Consider the following 17,157-nt stretch of genomic DNA (forward strand, 5'->3'; position numbering starts at 1 on the left):
CTGAATTCTAAAGAATCTTAGCCATTAGGAACTGAAAGGAAAGTTGTGGGGCCTTTGTCTTAGCAGATGATCCATCTCCTTCTGGCCAGCCTGGGTTGCTAAATTCAGATGGCTTTTCTTTGAAGTTGGGTTGTATAGTCCACAGGGGATCATTAGTGCCTCCACAGAGATAATGAGGTGCCAGTTTTTCTAAAACTGCCAAGTGGCTTCTTTTGTTCAGGGGCCAGTGAGAGGCACAGTTTCAGCCATTTTAAAGGTCTTTTGTCAGTTTTAAAAATTTGAGAAAAATAAAAATATACTATGTGAGTCCCTTAGTCCCTCACACTAGCTAAACATGGTCAATCCCAGTAAAAGCTATCTGCAGACAAAGATAAATAAAATACTCAGAATTTATTAGGTGGTATTTACCTAAAAAAAAAATCTGCTGCCCATTGTTGCACTTCCCCTTGGTTAACATAAAAGGTGTGTTTCTCCTGTCTTAACTACATCCAAATACTGCTTCAGGTGTGTAGCCATATTCTAGATAAATTGAGGTCAATTGTCATGTCCCTATTGCCAGAACGGCTGAGATCAGAGCAGACTGGTAATCGGACATTAAACTTTCCTGCTCTGTTTGGCTTAAGACTGTGTAATTTGTACTGGCAGTAACTCTGTGTTTTACAATCTCCTGATGGAGGTAACTAATCAGAGGCTTTGAAATTTCTCCCTTATCTTAAGTATGATTGGGTGTAAGTACTGTAGGCTGCTGAAACTGCAATCCGGAGACAATTGTAAAATCTTGTCTGTGGACAGCTGCTGGGTGTGAACATGCTGTTTTGTTACATGAGGGGATACAGAGAAACGGGATAAAAAATACCTGGAAAAACTCAGCAGGTCTGGCAGCATCGGCGGAGAAGAGTACAGTTGACATTTCGAGTCCTCATGACCCTTCAACAGAACTAAGTAAAAATAGGAGAGGGGTGAAATATAAGCTGGGGTGGGGGGGGGGGTGGCGGGTGGTGATGGTTGTTGGGACAAGCAAGCAGTGATAGGTGGAGATAACCAAAAGATGTCACAGACAAAAGAACAAAGAGGTGTTGAAGATGGTGATATTATCTAACAGAATGTGCTAATTAAGAATGGATAGCAGGACAAGCAAGATAGCTCTAGTAGGGGTGGGGTGAAATAAGACTGAAAGGGCATAAAAGGTACAGATAAATGATCGGTGGAATATATTAAAAATAATGGAAATAGGTGGGAAAAGAAAAATCTATATAAATTTTTGGAAAAAACAAGGAAGGGGGGAAGAAACGGAAAGGGGGTGGGGATGGAGGAGGGAGTTTAAGATCTAAAATTGTTGAACTCAATATTCAATCCGGAAGGCTGTAAAGTGCCTAGACGGAAGATGAGGTGCTGTTCCTCCAGTTTGCGTTGAGCTTCACTGCAACAATGCAGCAAGCCAAGGACAGACATGTGGGCAAGAGAGCATGGTGGAGTGTTAAAATGGCAAGCGACAGGGAGGTCTGGGTTATGCTTGCGGACAGACCGAAGGTGTTCCGCAAAGCGGTCACCCAGTCTGCGTTTGGTCTCTCCAATGTAGAGGAAACCGCATTGGGAGCAACGAATGCAGTAGACTAAGTTGAAGGAAATGCAAGTGAAATGCTGCTTCACTTGAAAGGAGTGTTTGGGCCCTTGGACGGTGGGGAGAGAGGAAGTGAAGGGGCAGGTGTTGCATATCTTGCTTTTGCATGGGGAGGTGTCGTAGGAGGGGGTTGAGGAGTAGGGAGTGATGGAGGAATGGACCAGGGTGTCACGGAGGGAACGATCCCTATGGAATGCCGCCAGGGGGGGTGAAGGGAAGATGTGTTTGGTGGTGGCATTATGCTGGAGTTGGCGGAAATGGTGGAGGATGATCCTTTGAATGCGGAGGCTGGTGGGGTGATAAGTGAGGACAAGGGGGACCCTATCATGTTTCTGGGAGGGAGGAGAAGGCATGAGGGCGGATGCGCGGGAGATGGGCTGGACACAGTTGGGGGCCCTGTCAACTACCGTGGGTGGAAAACCTTGGTTAAGGAAGAAGGAGGACATGTCAGAGGAACTGTTTTTGAAGGTAGCATCATCAGAACAGATGCGACGGAGGCGAAGGAACTGAGAGAATGGGATGGAGTCCTTACAGGAAGCGGGGTGTGAGGACCTGTAGTCGAGGTAGTTGTGGGAGTCGGTAGGCTTGTAATGGATATTGGTGGACAGTCTATCACCAGAAATTGAGACAGAGAGGTCAAGGAAGGGAAGGGAAGTTTCAGAGATGGACCATGTGAAAATGATGGAGGGGTGGAGATTGGAAGCAAAATTAATAAATTTTCACAGGTCCCAACGAGAGCATGAAGCAGCACCGAAGTAATCACCGATGTACCGGAGAAAGAGTTGTGGGAGGGGGCCGGAGTAGGACTGGAACAAGGAATGTTCCACATACCCCATAAAGTGACAGGCATAGCTGGGCCCATGCGGGTACCCATAGCCACACCTTTTATTTGGAGGAGTTAAAGGAGAAATTGTTCAATGTGAAAACAAGTTCAGCCAGACGGAGGAGAGTAGTGGTGGATGGGGATTGTTCGGGCCTCTGTTCGAGGAAGAAGCTGAGAGCCCTCAGACCATCCTAGTGGGTGATGGAGGTGTAGAGGGATTGGACGTCTATGGTGAAGAGGAGGCGGTTGGGGCCAGGGAACTGGAAATTGTTGATGTGATGTAAGGTGTCAGAGGAATCACGGATGGAGGTGGGAAGGGACTGAACAAGGGGAGAGAGAAGGGAGTCAAGATAGCGAGAAATGACTTCCGTGGGGCAGGAACAGGCTGACACGATCGGTCTGCCGGGACAGTTCTGTTTGTGGATTTTGGGTAGGAGGTAGAAGCGGGCCGTCCGAGGTTGGGCGACTATCAGGTTGGAAGCTGTGGAAGGAAGATCTCCAGAGGAGATGAGGTCAGTGACAGTCCTGGAAACAATGGCTTGATGTTCAGTGGTGGATTCATGGTCCAGGGAGAGGTAGGAGGAAGTGTCTGCGAGTTGACTGTCCAACTGTCCACCAATATCCATTACAAGCCTACCGACTCCCACAGCTACCTCGACTACAGCTCCTCACACCCCGCTTCCTGTAAGGACTCCATCCCATTCTCTCAGTTCCTTCGCCTCCGTCGCATCTGTTCTGACGATGCTACCTTCAAAAACAGTTCCTCTGACATGTCCTCCTTCTTCCTTAACCAAGGTTTTCCACCCACGGTAGTTGACAGGGCCCGCAACCGTGTCCAGCCCATCTCCCGCGCATCCGCCCTCATGCCTTCTCCTCCCTCCCAGAAACATGATAGGGTCCCCCTTGTCCTCACTTATCACCCCACCAGCCTCCGCATTCAAAGGATCATCCTCCGCCATTTCCGCCAACTCCAGCATGATGCCACCACCAAACACATCTTCCCTTCACCCCCCCCCCCGGCGGCATTCCGTATGGATCGTTCCCTCCGTGACACCCTGGTCCACTCCTCCATCTCCCCCTACTCCTCAACCCCCTCCTACGGCACCTCCCCATGCAAACGCAAGATATGCAACACCTGCCCCTTCACTTCCTCTCTCCTCACCGTCCAAGGGCCCAAACACTCCTTTCAAGTGAAGCAGCATTTCACTTGCATTTCCTTCAACTTAGTCTACTGCATTCGTTGCTCCCAATGCGGTTTCCTCTACATTGGAGAGACCAAACGCAGACTGGGTGACCGCTTTGCGGAACACCTTTGGTCTGTTCGCAAGCATAACCCAGACCTCCCTGTCGCTTGCCATTTTAACACTCCACCCTGCTCTCTTGCCCACATGTCTGTCCTTGGCTTGCTGCATTGTTGCAGTGAAGCTCAACGCAAACTGGAGGAACAGCACCTCATCTTCCGTCTAGGCACTTTACAGCCTTCCGGATTGAATATTGCGTTCAACAATTTTAGATCTTAAACTCCCTCCTCCATCCCCACCCCCTTTCTGTTTCTTCCCCCTCCTCCTTGTTTTTTCCAAAAATTTATATAGATTTTTCTTTTCCCACCTATTTCCATTATTTTTAATATATTCCACCGATCATTTATCTATACCTTTTATACCCTTTTAGTCTTATTTCACCCCACCCCCACTAGAGCTATCTTGCTTGTCCTGCTATCCATTCTTAATTAGCACATTCTGTTAGATAATATCACTACCTTCAACACCTCTTTGTTCTTTTGTCTGTGACATCTTTTGGTTATCTCCTTCTATCACTGCTTGCTTGTCCCAACAATCACCACCCCCCCCCCCTTCTCCCCCACCCCACTTATACCAGCTTATATTTCACCCCTCTCCTATTTTTACTTAGTTCTGTTGAAGGGTCATGAGGACTCGAAATGTCAACTGTACTCTTCTCCGCCGATGCTGCCAGACCTGCTGAGTTTTTCCAGGTATTTTTTATTATTTGTGTTGGATTTCCAGCATCCACAGTTTTTTTGTTTTTATTACAGAGAAAAGGGTTTTGCATTTTGAGAAAGAGAGCTCTAATCTTTATTGCCTTTTGATGTACACAATGCTTCTCACATTTACATGGAGGGTTTCGTTATGGCATGTAATTGTAGTTTGGCTGAGTTAGCTAACTTATGACTTCAAAGCAAAACTAATTAATGTAACAATTAATGATTCATAGTGTTGTCTGTGCCAGGGAATCTTCATTTCAAAAGTATCGAAGGGGGGTCCTGCTGATCTTGCTGGCGTACAAGTTGGAGATATGGTACTGGAGGTAAGTTTGTGCAACTCTTTGTAACCAACTTGGATTAATCCCTTTTCATGAATAGCAGAATTTGAGAAATACTGCTAATCTCTGTGTTTACATCCCTCTTTGAATCTATCAAGACAATCTGGCAAAGATAAAGAAAAGCTGTCATATCCATAGCACCTTTCACAACCTCAGGACACCCCAAAGCACTTGACAGCTAATGAAGTACTTTTGAAGGGTAGTCACTGCTGTACTGTAGGAAATGTGGCAGTCAGTTTGCACACAGCAAACTCCCACAAGAAGCAATGTGATAATAACCAGGTAATGATCACTCAAAGGGTTGTGAATCTTTGCACTTCTCTAAGCCAGAGAGCTGTGGGTGCTCAGTCATTGAGTGTATTCAAGACAGTGATCGATCAAATTTTGGATGTTAAGGGAATTAAGGGATATGGGTATAATGTGGGAGATGGCATTGAAATAGAAGATCAAAAATTACTTTATTAAATGACTGTGCAGGCTTGAACGGGCAATTGGCCTACTCCAGCCCTGAGTTCTTATGTTCTTACCTGTTGTAATGTTGGTTGAGGGATAAATATTGGCCAGAACACCAGTGAATTGGAAAAAAAGACAAGTAAGAGAAGCAAAGATTGTATATGAGATGAGACTGGCAGCTAATATAAAAGCAAATCCAAAAGTCCCCTATAGGCTTATAAATAATAAGAGTGGTAAAAGGGGGAGTGTGACTGATTAGGGACCTAAAAAGTGATTTGTGCATGGAAGCGGTGGGCATGGCTAAGACATTAAATGAAAAGTCCTGTGTTCTTAATACTTTGCATCCATCTTTACCAAAGAAGGCGACGCTACCCAAGTCAAATAAAATGAAAGAGGAGCTAGTTGAGACACTTGCAGGGTAGGTTGAGAGAGCAGTTAATAAAGCATACAGAATCCTAGGCTTTATTAATAGGGTCATAGAGTACAAAAGCAAGCAAGTTAGGGTAAACCAGTACAAAACACTTGTTCAGCCTCAACTAGAGTATTGTGTCTAGTTCTGGGCACCATACTTCAGGAAGGATATGAAGCATTAGACAGGGTGCATTCAGAAAAGATTTACGAGGATGATTCTGGGAATGAGGAATTTCGGTTATGTAGATAGATTGGAGAAATTGAGACTGTTCCCTCACTTTCTCTTCTCCAAGAAGAAGATTTGATAGAGGTGTTCAAAATCATAAGGGGTCCTGCAAATCTTTCCTCTTCAGATAACCCAAATCTCTTTTGAAAGCCACAATTGAATCTGCCTCCACCACACACCCAGTGCATCCAGATCCTAACCACTTGCTGCGTGAAAAAGTTTTTCATCACATCACCATTGCTTCTTTTGCCAATTACCTTAAATCTGTGCCCTCTGGTTCTTGATCCAGTAATGGAACAGATCCCTCATCATTTTGAATACATCTATCAAATCTCCTCTCAGCCTTCTTTTCTCCAAAGAGAGCAGCCCCAGCTTTCCCAGTCTATCTACATGACTAAAGTTCTTCATCCCTGGGAACATTTTTGTGAATCTTTTCTGCACTCTCTCTAATTTTGTACAGGTTTTCAGAACTTCCTTGCTTTGTACTCTATAACCCTATATATAAAGGGCAGGAGCTTGTTGTTTTGTCGTGCAGACTGGAGTTTTGGGGATTGTCTATTCTCCCAAAGTATGCTGCTTGAGTCTGTAACTTCTCAAAACCATTACACTTTATTTACAGCAAGTATTTACATTTTGGACCTCCACACGAGGTTGGAGCTTCTCCTCCTTCCAGATTTCTCTTACTTCTCAGTCATGTGATCTGACTTAATTATTACATCAGCATCACGTATGCTTCTGATGCTAACCCTTTAGTCGACATTTCCCTCCAAGTATTTATCCTGATCACAATAACATCCTCCTACATCTCCCTGCAAAATCTTAGACATCATAGGGTTAGTCCGTGAGGTGCCTTGACCAATCTCCCTGATCTCATTTTGACCTCCTTTTGAGGTCGAGGATATCCTGTACTCTCTCTTCTGTCAGCGTGAGTGTTCTTCTCCTGGTTGACTATAGAACTTGAAGGAAGCCTTTCACCTTCATCAGGACCTGAGTAGTAAGCCCAAGTTTCTATTGGCTTTTTCTCCAAGAACATTCAGGTGCTGTGGTTTCTCCTTATGATACCCTGGTCTATCTCAATCCTGTGCGATCTTGGTTGCGGAATTTTTTCAATAATTGTGCCTTCCCTCTGTTGGCCTCGGACCCATACCCTCTCCCCGGGCTTTAGCACTGTTAACTCATGTGCTCTATGCCTGTGATTAAAGTTCCAAGCCTGGTAACTTCTCTGTTCTTCCTCACGCTGTTTTACCCTTTCGTGATCATTCATGGTGATACTGGGTTTGAGTTCGTGTTCTAGAGATGGAAGCTGTGTTCTCAATCTCCTACCCATTAGTAACTCTGATGGAGAGAAACCATTTTCTAATGGTGAGGTTTGATAACTCAGAAGAGCTGGATTGAGGTTTTTATTTTTCATCAAGACATCTTTGACAATTTGCACCGCTTTCTCAGCTTCTACAGCCGCTTGAGGATGGAGAGGTGAACTAGTTCATGAACAACGACATACTTTGTGGAATTATGGAATAGCTCATTAGCAAATTGTGGCCCATTGTTGAACACTATGATGCCCAGGATGCCAGGTGTTGCATGAATTCTGTTGAGGGATTGGATAACTGCTTCTGCTGTGATACTATGCAATGTGTTTACTTCAATCCATTGTGAGTAGTAATCAATGACAAGGAAGGTTTTCTCCATAAATTCAATACATCCATTTCCAGGTGCTCCCACGACATTGATGGAAAAGTAGAAGTAACAGTGGTTCTTTTCGTTCTTGGCTATCTACGGCACAAGTAAGACGGTTAAAAATTATTTTTTCTATAGAGTGAGTAAAGCCTGGCTGCTCGGCTGATTGCAGCGCTCTCGCACAACATTTTGCTATTCTTAGATGACCTTGGTAAAACCTTTTGAGAATATCAAGCCTAAGTGTTTTTGGTATGACTATTCTCTTGTTGAAGACTTGGAAATCATCAATGACAGTGATGTGCTTGCGCTGTCCAAAGCACTGGCATAGTATTGGATTAGTGGGGATTTGAAGACATTCTTCATCTCATTGCTAGGCTTATTTTATTTTCAGCAACTTTTTTGCAGTAGCTGGTAAGTGCTAAGTGATTAAGGATGTTTATGCTTCAACCTCCTTGATGAAGACTAAATCCTCTTGTTTGGTTTCTTTTGATTGTGTTTGTGGCAGTGTGTGTGCCATTGTTTGATACTTACCTCGCACATACTTTGTGATGGAATCATATCTCATCAATCTTAGTCTGAACCACTGGATTCTGGGCGGCATCTTTGCAACTGTTTTCATGTTCAAAAGGGTGACTAGTGGCTTATGGTCTGTTTCGATTTTGAAACACAGCTCCATAATGTAGCCTGAAAATTTTTTGCATGCCCTCGTTGTTGCCAATGTTTCTTTTTCTATTGAGACATATTGTTTTTCTGTTTCTGTTAGTGACCTAGAGGCACATTAGATTGATCTACACTTGCCATCTCTCTGCACTTGAAATAAAACTGCTTAGACCTGTAGACGATGCATCTGTTGCTACAAGGGTCGATAATTCTGGGTTGTAATGTGTCAAGATTTCAGAAGAGATTAAAAGTTGTTTAATCCTTTTTAAAGCACGTTCACGTTCCAGCACGACTCTTGACCCTGTCTCAACAGCTGTCTCAGGGCTCTTTGACCTCTACTAAATTTGGTGGGAATCTGCCTGCTTGGTTGACCATCTCAAGGAACCTTTGAAACTCAGAGAATTCCACAACTCAGGAATATAACTGAGTAGTTTTATTTTTTTGAGGATCAACTGTGATTCCAGTGGCTTGTACTATGTGACCTAGAAACTTGATCATGGGTTTGGTGAACTCACAGTTTTCATTCACTGTTTGGCCTGCAACCTGTAAGACTCTCAGGACTGCTCTGGCTCTGTGGTCATGCTCTGCTCTCATGGAGTCATGGATGGCATATCATGCCTTCTCGAGGGTGAGACATCATTCTCTGGAAAATTTCTGGAGCGGCGCTATTTCAAAGGGCAATCTATTGAAACCATAATGACCGAATGGTGTTATAAATGTGGTCAGCAATCTGGATTCTTTGTCCACAGGCAACTGCCAAAATCCACTGTTCGCATCCAATTTGGTAAATGAAGTACTTTTGGCTAGTTTGGCAAAGTTCTCATCCGCTAAGGCCATCGTGTGGATTTCACATTCCATTGATGTTTAGTTGAGTTAAATCCACACAGATTCTTCTAGAGCTGTTTGGCTCTGGGACCATAACCGTTCCTGAACCATTTCATTGGCATGGTGACAGGTGAGATAGCGCTTTGTTGCTGCATCTTTCCAATTTCACCCTTGACTTTGTCCAGAAGAGTGGGTGAGGGACTTTCCTCAGTGTAAAGAGGCAAATTGGTTTAGGATCAGCTTGTAGGATGATATGGTACTCAGTCTTTAATTTCTCTAGGCCTGTAAGCAATTTTGGAAATTCACTTTGAAATATACAGCTAGAGTTCTCACCAGCAATTTGATCCACTTTATAGTTTTAGACATGCCTTTCTGCTTAGTAGAGAACACTTTTGATTTTGAATGACAGGGAGAGGTTCGAGGATTTCTTGGTCTTTATATTTCAGATTTGCCATGGGTTGGCCTTTGACTTTTAAAGTTGCCCTATCAGGGCCTTATAATTTGATTGATGAGGATTGTAACGTAATCTGTTTGAGCTACTTGACTTCAACTGATAAAACAGAAGCCCCTATTCCTGTGTCTAGTTTGAACTCTGTGGATTGTGCATCCGCTTCGAGTTCAACACTCCAACAGTTGTTTTCAATATCATTTATCTCCCCCAGGAAGGTTAATTCCTTTGCTTGTGGTTCTCCCACTTCTTGTGCATGGATGGGCCTGTTTTAAAATTTTCTCCCACTTTTTACAGGTGGTCTGCATTTTCGAGTGACAAACAGTTTTGAAGTGGCCTATTTTTTTTAAGTTGCGGCCTGCCACCCCCGCTGGACATTCATCTCACTTGTGTGGTTTGTTCCTGCCACTTGAAGACATTTCAAAATGGCTTTTGACACACTTTTGCCTGTTTTGGCAGGCTTTGACTTTGGCATGCTTTCTGTCTTATGGCTTATAAGCTGAATGGTCTCACTCAATCTTCACTCAATGGGTGGCGATCCATGCGAACAGGGATCCCTCAAGATAATTCATGCAACACATGGCATCCTGGACATCATAGTGCTGGACAATGGGCCACAATTTGCTAATGAGCTATTCCACAATTTTGCAAATATGTCCTTGTTCATGTAACCAGTTCACCTCGCTATTCGCAAGCGAATGGAGAAGCTGAGAAAGGGGTATAAACTGTCAAAGATTTCTTGATGAAAAATAAAGACCTTAATCTAGCTCTTCTGAGTTATCAAACCTCACCATTAGAAAAATATTTCTCTCCATCAGAGTTACTAGGAAATTGAGAACACAGCTTCCATCTCTAGAACACAAACTCAAACCCAATATCACCACAAATGATCACGAAATGGTAAAACAGCGTGAGGAAGAACAGAGAAGCAACCAGGCTTAGAACTTCAATCACAGGCATATAGCACGTGAGTCAGCAGTGCTAAAGCCCAGGGAGAGGGTATGGGTCCTAGGCCAACAGAGGGAAGGCACAATTATTGAAAAAATTCAGCAACCAAGATCGCACAGGGATCCCTGAGTTTTGTTTGCCTTGCAATCTGCACTGCTTTTACTAGCGTCAAATCCTTTCTTGTCTGTAAGAGATCTGATAATACTTTATTTAGAACCCCAACTATGATTCTGTTGCAAATCAGCTCATCCTTTAAGATTCCATAATTGCAGTTCCCAGCCAGCCTATAGAGATTGTTGATGAATGCCTGACCTTTGCTTTCTTAAGTTAAATTTAGCCCTCTCTATTAACAAATTCCAATGGACACTGAAATAAGAGTCAAAAGCTTGTCGGACTTCTTCGTGAGAAGTTGAGGCATCATCAGTTCCCTATCCTGCTAACATGTCATCAGCGATACATCCTTCTGCATAAAGTAGTGTACTGACCTGGTGGTCTTGATCTCTTTTGTGTAATCCTGAAGCAGTTCTCTACCTTGTGGACCTTTTTCTCCAGTTGTCCCAGTTCTGGGCCTGTTGCAAGCCTTCTGCACACTGAAACGGCTCTGGGAGTGGTAGTGTGGATTCCTTGCTTCTGCTGAGCCCTGGAATTGTTCCTGCTTCTGTGTTGCTGCTTGCTGTTTCGGGCCCGTTCTCACTGCTGTCCGGTCTCTGGGTCTGTGTCTCAACTTGTATCTTATGCTCTTGTGATGTTCCCATGACGTCGTGGTGAGTCTTATTTTTTTTTCTTTTGTCCTTCCTTTGAGGATCTCTTTTCTTGCCAGCCCTGTATCTTTTTAAGGTTCGCTGGGTATTTTACTCTTTGCTACCATGTTTCGTTGTGTGGTCGGGGTCTGGACGGGGGTTTTCAGGGATTGTCTATTCTCCCAAATTATGCGGCTCGAGTCTATAGTTTCTTCAAACTATTACTCTTTATTTACAGCAAGTGTTTACGCATTTTGGACCTTGGCATGAGGTTGGAGCTTCTCCTTCCAGATCGCTCTTACTTCTCAGTCATGTGATTCAACATCATTATTACATCAGCATCATATATGCTCCTGATGTTAACCTTTTACTCTACACTTGTATGCTTTTTCAATCGTGTTCTCAGCCTGCCCTGCTGCTGTCAATGGTTTGTGCACATATGACCTCCCCATCCCGGTCTCTTTGCTCCTGCACCCACTTTTAGAATTGTACCCTTTATTTTATATTATTTCTCCCCATTCTTCCTACCACAATGAATTACTTCATGCTTCTTTGCATTAAGTTACATCTGCCACTTGTCTGCCACCAACCTATCTATGTCCTATTGGAGTTTAACACAGAAGTGGGAACCTAGCAATAAGGAGGGAAGTCAGGCAAACATAAGAACATTAGGAACAGGAGTAGACCATTTGGCTGCTCAAGCCTGCTCTGCCATTCAATAATATCATGGCTGATCTTAAAAGGCTGATCCCATCCCAAAGGGCAAGGGATTGTGGAATAAGACTTGAAGTGAAAGGTACCAATGGGTTCAAGAGGCAACTAGACAGGTTAATGGAGAAAGGAAGGATCAGGATATGTGAGGAGGGGGTAAGTGTGGCTCAAATCAATTTAAAGGGGACACAAGCGCCTATCCTTGAGCATCACTCTATTTGCAGTGTGTCTCATCTCTCTGCTCGTACTCAGAAGGAATTGGAAGTTTTCAGCTCCTTCCTGGCAAGACATGTTAGCACATGTGCGATAAGTGTTTTCCCATTATTCAGAGTGACTCGTATGGGTAGGGTAGGTTAGCTTCAGGTGAAAACAAATGGTAAGCTCATAGCATGCTGTGGCCTTGATAGTTCCTACTGCCAAGTTTTCAGGATTTTTCTGTTTGCTTTATTTAATTCAATAAAATGCACAGAATGTATTTCAGTCCTCGGGCAGTTTCTCTCACAAATCTTAAAATGCGGTTCTTCAAATTTTGTCTGACCCAGTTAAATGATATTCTAAGTAGTTAATATATACATAATATAATATTCAAAGGGTGCTTAAAGGAAAACCAGAAGTTGACTTTTATATAGTGTCACTGCTGTTGCATAACTGCAAATCATTCCCAAATAAAGCTCTGCCGCAAACTTTAACTACTGCTAGACGGTGCTTGTGGCCCAGAACAAAATTCGACACATAGCTGTTATCTCACATACATGGAATGTGCCATTTATTCCAGCTACAGTTTGTGAGACAACACCCAAGTGAAAGCACTGTGTAATGAGCCGCAGGCAGTTTAATATACCAAAGAAACACCCTCAAACTGCTGTCTGCTGACTCCCCTTGCCAGTACACTATAACCTGTCGTCATGGCAATATCCTTGCAGTAACTTCCACAAAGCATTGTGGAATGTTAATTGTGCAAATAAAAACTTTTGTTGTTGCTACATGGCTGATTTACAGAAAAGAAAGTGCTTGCGTAATCCAACTGGAGAAATCTGCAAAGAGATCCCATTGTAATAACAAGCATGTATGCACAGACCTTTGCTGCCTCCACTTCAATGTTTAATCATCAACTTTAATGTCATGTCTACAGCCCACCATTTGTCCCTTTCCTGAGTTGTTACTCCACACTACTGTATATTGCTGATATTTAACAATTTCCACACACAAGTCAAACACCAATATTTTTAACTGGAATGGTGCAAGTGAAGTTATATGTTTTTTCAATATGTCAGGAAACCTCTATAACTCAGTTCTGACATTCTTAAGTTCCACAGGTCTCCTTCACTATTGGAATAAGCATGGGGGAGGGCGGTTGTCTTCAATTGCTGTGGTAACCAGGCAGGTGGTGGCTGTTGCTCCCGATTATCACAGCGAGGCTCAGAGGCCTGAACCATTTTTGACCGGGCCTCATAAGCATACGGCCAGGGAGCTGCGAATGCTGAACGTTGCTTCAAGGCAGCTTGCTGATCATAGAAACTGGGTAATAGGCCAATTAGGCTTCGTGCTGTACAGACTTGGGTGAATGGGGGAGAGGGCTCTGAGGGAAGCCGTTTAGAGACTGGCCAGATAAAAACATTCCTGCTCCTTCTGATGTCACAAATGAGGGAAAAGGGAAAAAAAATCTGTGGAGTTCTGCAGTGGCCCCCCTTAAGGACACTGGTGAGACAGCTTCACACCATTGGTCAATGAGTGGGGCATGCACATGTGACACCAATTGGTCCACAAAGATCGCATTGGGATTGTAGGACCTAAATTTAAATAAGGCTCCCACAGGATTGCTGGATGGCTTTCTCAAGACCCGTCCAATGCAATTTCAGCAAGATCTGATCCTTGTCAATTTTTGTGCAGCTGCTTCTTGGCTCTTGCCAGGAAGAGGTGGAGAACAAACAAACATTGGCTCAATTGTATTTAATAATGTAATATTCACCAACCCCTAGTTACAGGATCTTCCAAGATGGATAATAATAAATGGCAACAAAGTCTCTGGTTTTGCAGGTCAATGGAATAAGTCTACAAAATGTTACCCATCATGAAGCAGTGAATGCCTTGAAGAATTCAGGCACCGTAATTAAGATACTAATTTTGAGGGACAGGGCGTTGACAATTGACGACACAGTTATCCCCAGTGTGAACAGTGGTGAAGCAGACACCATTCGACCTCATCAGACTGAACGGCCCTGCTTTATAACTCAGCCAGCTGCCAGCTCCGAGCAACCGGAATCAGGGAATATCTTTCTTGAAGGAAAGATGACAACTACATGCAACGGAACTAGCACGGTAAGTAAAGCTCGTGCACCTGAATGAAGTCAACTAATTTTGACCTTAGCTAGTTTCTACCCCCCCCCCCCCCCCCACCACCCCGCACCCACCACCCCTTGCCTCCCATTTCAATTCTCCTCCCTTGTCATCTTCACCTAGAGACTTATTGAGTACAGCCAAATGGGCATTGGCATGCCTTAACATCTGCACATGTGAAAACTATCATATCTTCACACATACTGATTTTAGGGAGTCATTGGATAGCAATTGAGCTGAAGTCCCCTTCACTTCTTCACTTGAAGGTGTTGAAGACAATTTTACAGACCACTACATTCAACACTGAAATCAGTCAACTCAAAGATTGGATTTGTGCCTTTCTGGTCGTGTTTGGCTCAAGGCCACAATACTTTGAATCATCAGGGGAAGCAGAGTTAGTGACCATGGGAAAGAAGAGATCAATACAGTTAAATAAATGAGTACAATGTTACTTCCATTGCCTAAACCCTCAGTAGTAAAACTAGCTGCTGTTCCTTTGTATAAGGCGGCTATTGAGTTAAAATGTTCTTTCTGTTCTTTGCTTGCTGATTCCACAAGGTGGTGCTGCAGACAGCCCAGCCACCCAGGGGTTAGTCTTGCTGTAACTATTCAATGCATGGACAAAATGAAAAAAAAACACCAAACATCATCTCCAAAATCATAGCAGTGTGCTGAACAGTGCACAATTTGTTTTTACAGACTCTGATGTGTAAATGTATACAGTATACAAACAACTCAATAGGCCTTTCCTCCTTTAAATTTTTTATATTAGGAATCTGTGACATCGAAGAACCACACCGTTAACCCTGCAAGTGAAATGCTGCAAAAAAGTACCTTGTTCCGCATTGTGCACCATCCAATGCCAGTGAGTAGCAGCCTTTTCCTAAGATTTTGGGGTATTGTGCCTTGGAGATTTAGAAGTGTTAGAACTATAGAAATATCCCATTGATCACCACTATAACATTCGGTTTTGTTCCAACTTTATGCGCCTGTGGAATGCTGATAATTCTTTACCAAAATTATTAACTTAGATCGTAAAATGTTTAATTATACATTGCACAATACAGTAATGAAAAGGTCTTGGTAGGTTATGTATCAAAAATTGTCCAAGGTATAATTTTCCCCATAACAATCTGTACTTTTCAATCAATTGTTAAATGATCATCACGGTCAAGTATGGTTGATGACATAGGTTTCACAAGTTGCAGCACACCTCATGTGTGAAATTAAACTGTCATTTGGAAATCATGGGACAACATACCCCAAATCCAATCGTGTCCTTAAACAGAGCGCATGCAGTTGCATTTTCCAGCCACTCCATCTATCCCCACTTCCACAGTTCAGGAATGGAGAGACCATAATTGCAGTTGTCCCATTGGTATCCCAGCTAAGAGAAGCTACTTCAGCATAAGACTGAGGTTTGAACCTGGGAGCTTCCTGAACTATGCCCATCAAAGCCACAGCCGGTGGTGCATGGAATCTCTGAGCCATTGGGTACATTGCTCCCTGGATGTTTCTGATGGCTGAGAAACCTGGCCAACACAGTGCACAAAATCCACTGGGTAGACATTACACTTAAGTTCAGTGATTTAAATCAGGCGGAGAAAATTTACCTTTTAGAGGGGGGAAAAAACTATTCTTTCAATCCCACCAGCAACACCATCAGGAAATGAAAAATCAGTTTACAATATTAGATCTGAAAACTAAAGTGGAGAAAATTATAGCAGAAGAGATGTTAAACAATTTAAGGTGGAGAGAGCAAGAACCATGTAAGCAATTTATGACCAATGATGTATTTTTGTCTTTGCTCTTAATGAGGAAGACGTCCCCGTGCAGGATTAAACTATAAGCTTGTTCTTTACAAGCAGCTTTATGGTTTTGTTGCATGAATTCCTCCATTTGCCATTCTGGATATATATAAAAAAAACTCTGCTGTAAAACAATTTAATAATGTTTTGTGTAGTTCTCAGACAAGGCAGTCCAACACCTTTGGAAGTCTAGTGCATTTTCTCTCTGCCTAAAGGTTGAAGGTTTAATTCACTGTCAGCTCCTTGATCAGAAAAAGTACCTGAATTAGGCATTCTCGCCTCAGAGGGTGGAGATGGAGAGAAAGGGATGAGTAAAAATTGACACCAGCTTGAATTGCATAGGGTGATCACACAGCAGCATCTGATTGGCTAGACAAATCTTCTCTTCCAACTGAAGGGAGATTCACAGTGAATGGGACAAGGGATTGAAAAACTGATCAAATGTTTGTGCTGTAGATTTCTTTAACTCTATATGGTAAAATCATTTGATTACAGTTCAAATGTTGATATTACTGATGCATAGCTGTATGCTGTTGTATATGCTATGTATATTGTATGCTAATTTTAGATGCGTTTTATTGCCAAACAGGGACTGTGGGACATACTAGGTGGGAACACCATAGTTCCATTCATCAATACAGAGCTCAAAAATCAGTCTAAACTGGGGGGACAAGAATCTCTTCTCTCTGGCAGCTACAAAGTCTCCATCCAGTTACTAGCTAGGAGTAGTTCACAACACACATACCTGCCCATAATTCAGAACTAATCTGAGCAACCTTACTCAACACGGCCTGAGAGGAAGATTAATGTATCCATTATGTCCATCTAATGCTTGGTGCTATTGTTGGACTCAAAGTAAATTGTTGGCACTACCTGGAGAGAGTTTTGAACTGGAATTAATCTGTAAATAAATTAATTAATCCGACTTGAACGGTGCTTGATGAGGTCCTAGGTGGGAAGAGTGGATAGTATTCCATTTTTCAGCATTATCAGTCCACACTTGATGAAAGCAAATCAAAGTTACTATCCTTTCCACATTGCTTTTTTGTTAACTAATATGATCTTAACCAGCGAGAACCCTGCATGGTTTCTTGAGTGTAATGTAACTGATACCAAAATAATTTAGTCC

The 17,157-nt window shown here is 43.0% G+C and overlaps 1 protein-coding gene and 1 long non-coding RNA gene across 3 annotated transcripts in view; one reads left to right on the plus strand and one right to left on the minus strand.

The window, feature by feature from the left end:
- The window catches only part of LOC144680686 (uncharacterized), a 462,270-nt gene that overhangs the window by 273,957 nt on the left and 171,156 nt on the right, over positions 1 to 17,157 (minus strand). The window lies entirely within an intron of this gene.
- The window catches only part of LOC144680682 (muscular LMNA-interacting protein-like), a 234,053-nt gene that overhangs the window by 10,099 nt on the left and 206,797 nt on the right, over positions 1 to 17,157 (plus strand). For both annotated transcript variants that reach the window (XM_078541929.1, XM_078541930.1), the window contains exons 4-6: positions 4,692 to 4,769; positions 13,921 to 14,202; positions 14,993 to 15,085. In XM_078541929.1, the coding sequence (XP_078398055.1) occupies positions 4,692 to 4,769; positions 13,921 to 14,202; positions 14,993 to 15,085 (453 nt within the window). The remainder of the gene's footprint in view (positions 1 to 4,691; positions 4,770 to 13,920; positions 14,203 to 14,992; positions 15,086 to 17,157) is intronic.

The sequence above is a fragment of the Cetorhinus maximus genome, chromosome 5, assembly GCF_964194155.1.
Source record: "Cetorhinus maximus chromosome 5, sCetMax3.hap1.1, whole genome shotgun sequence".
NCBI classification, from domain to species: domain Eukaryota; kingdom Metazoa; phylum Chordata; class Chondrichthyes; order Lamniformes; family Cetorhinidae; genus Cetorhinus; species Cetorhinus maximus.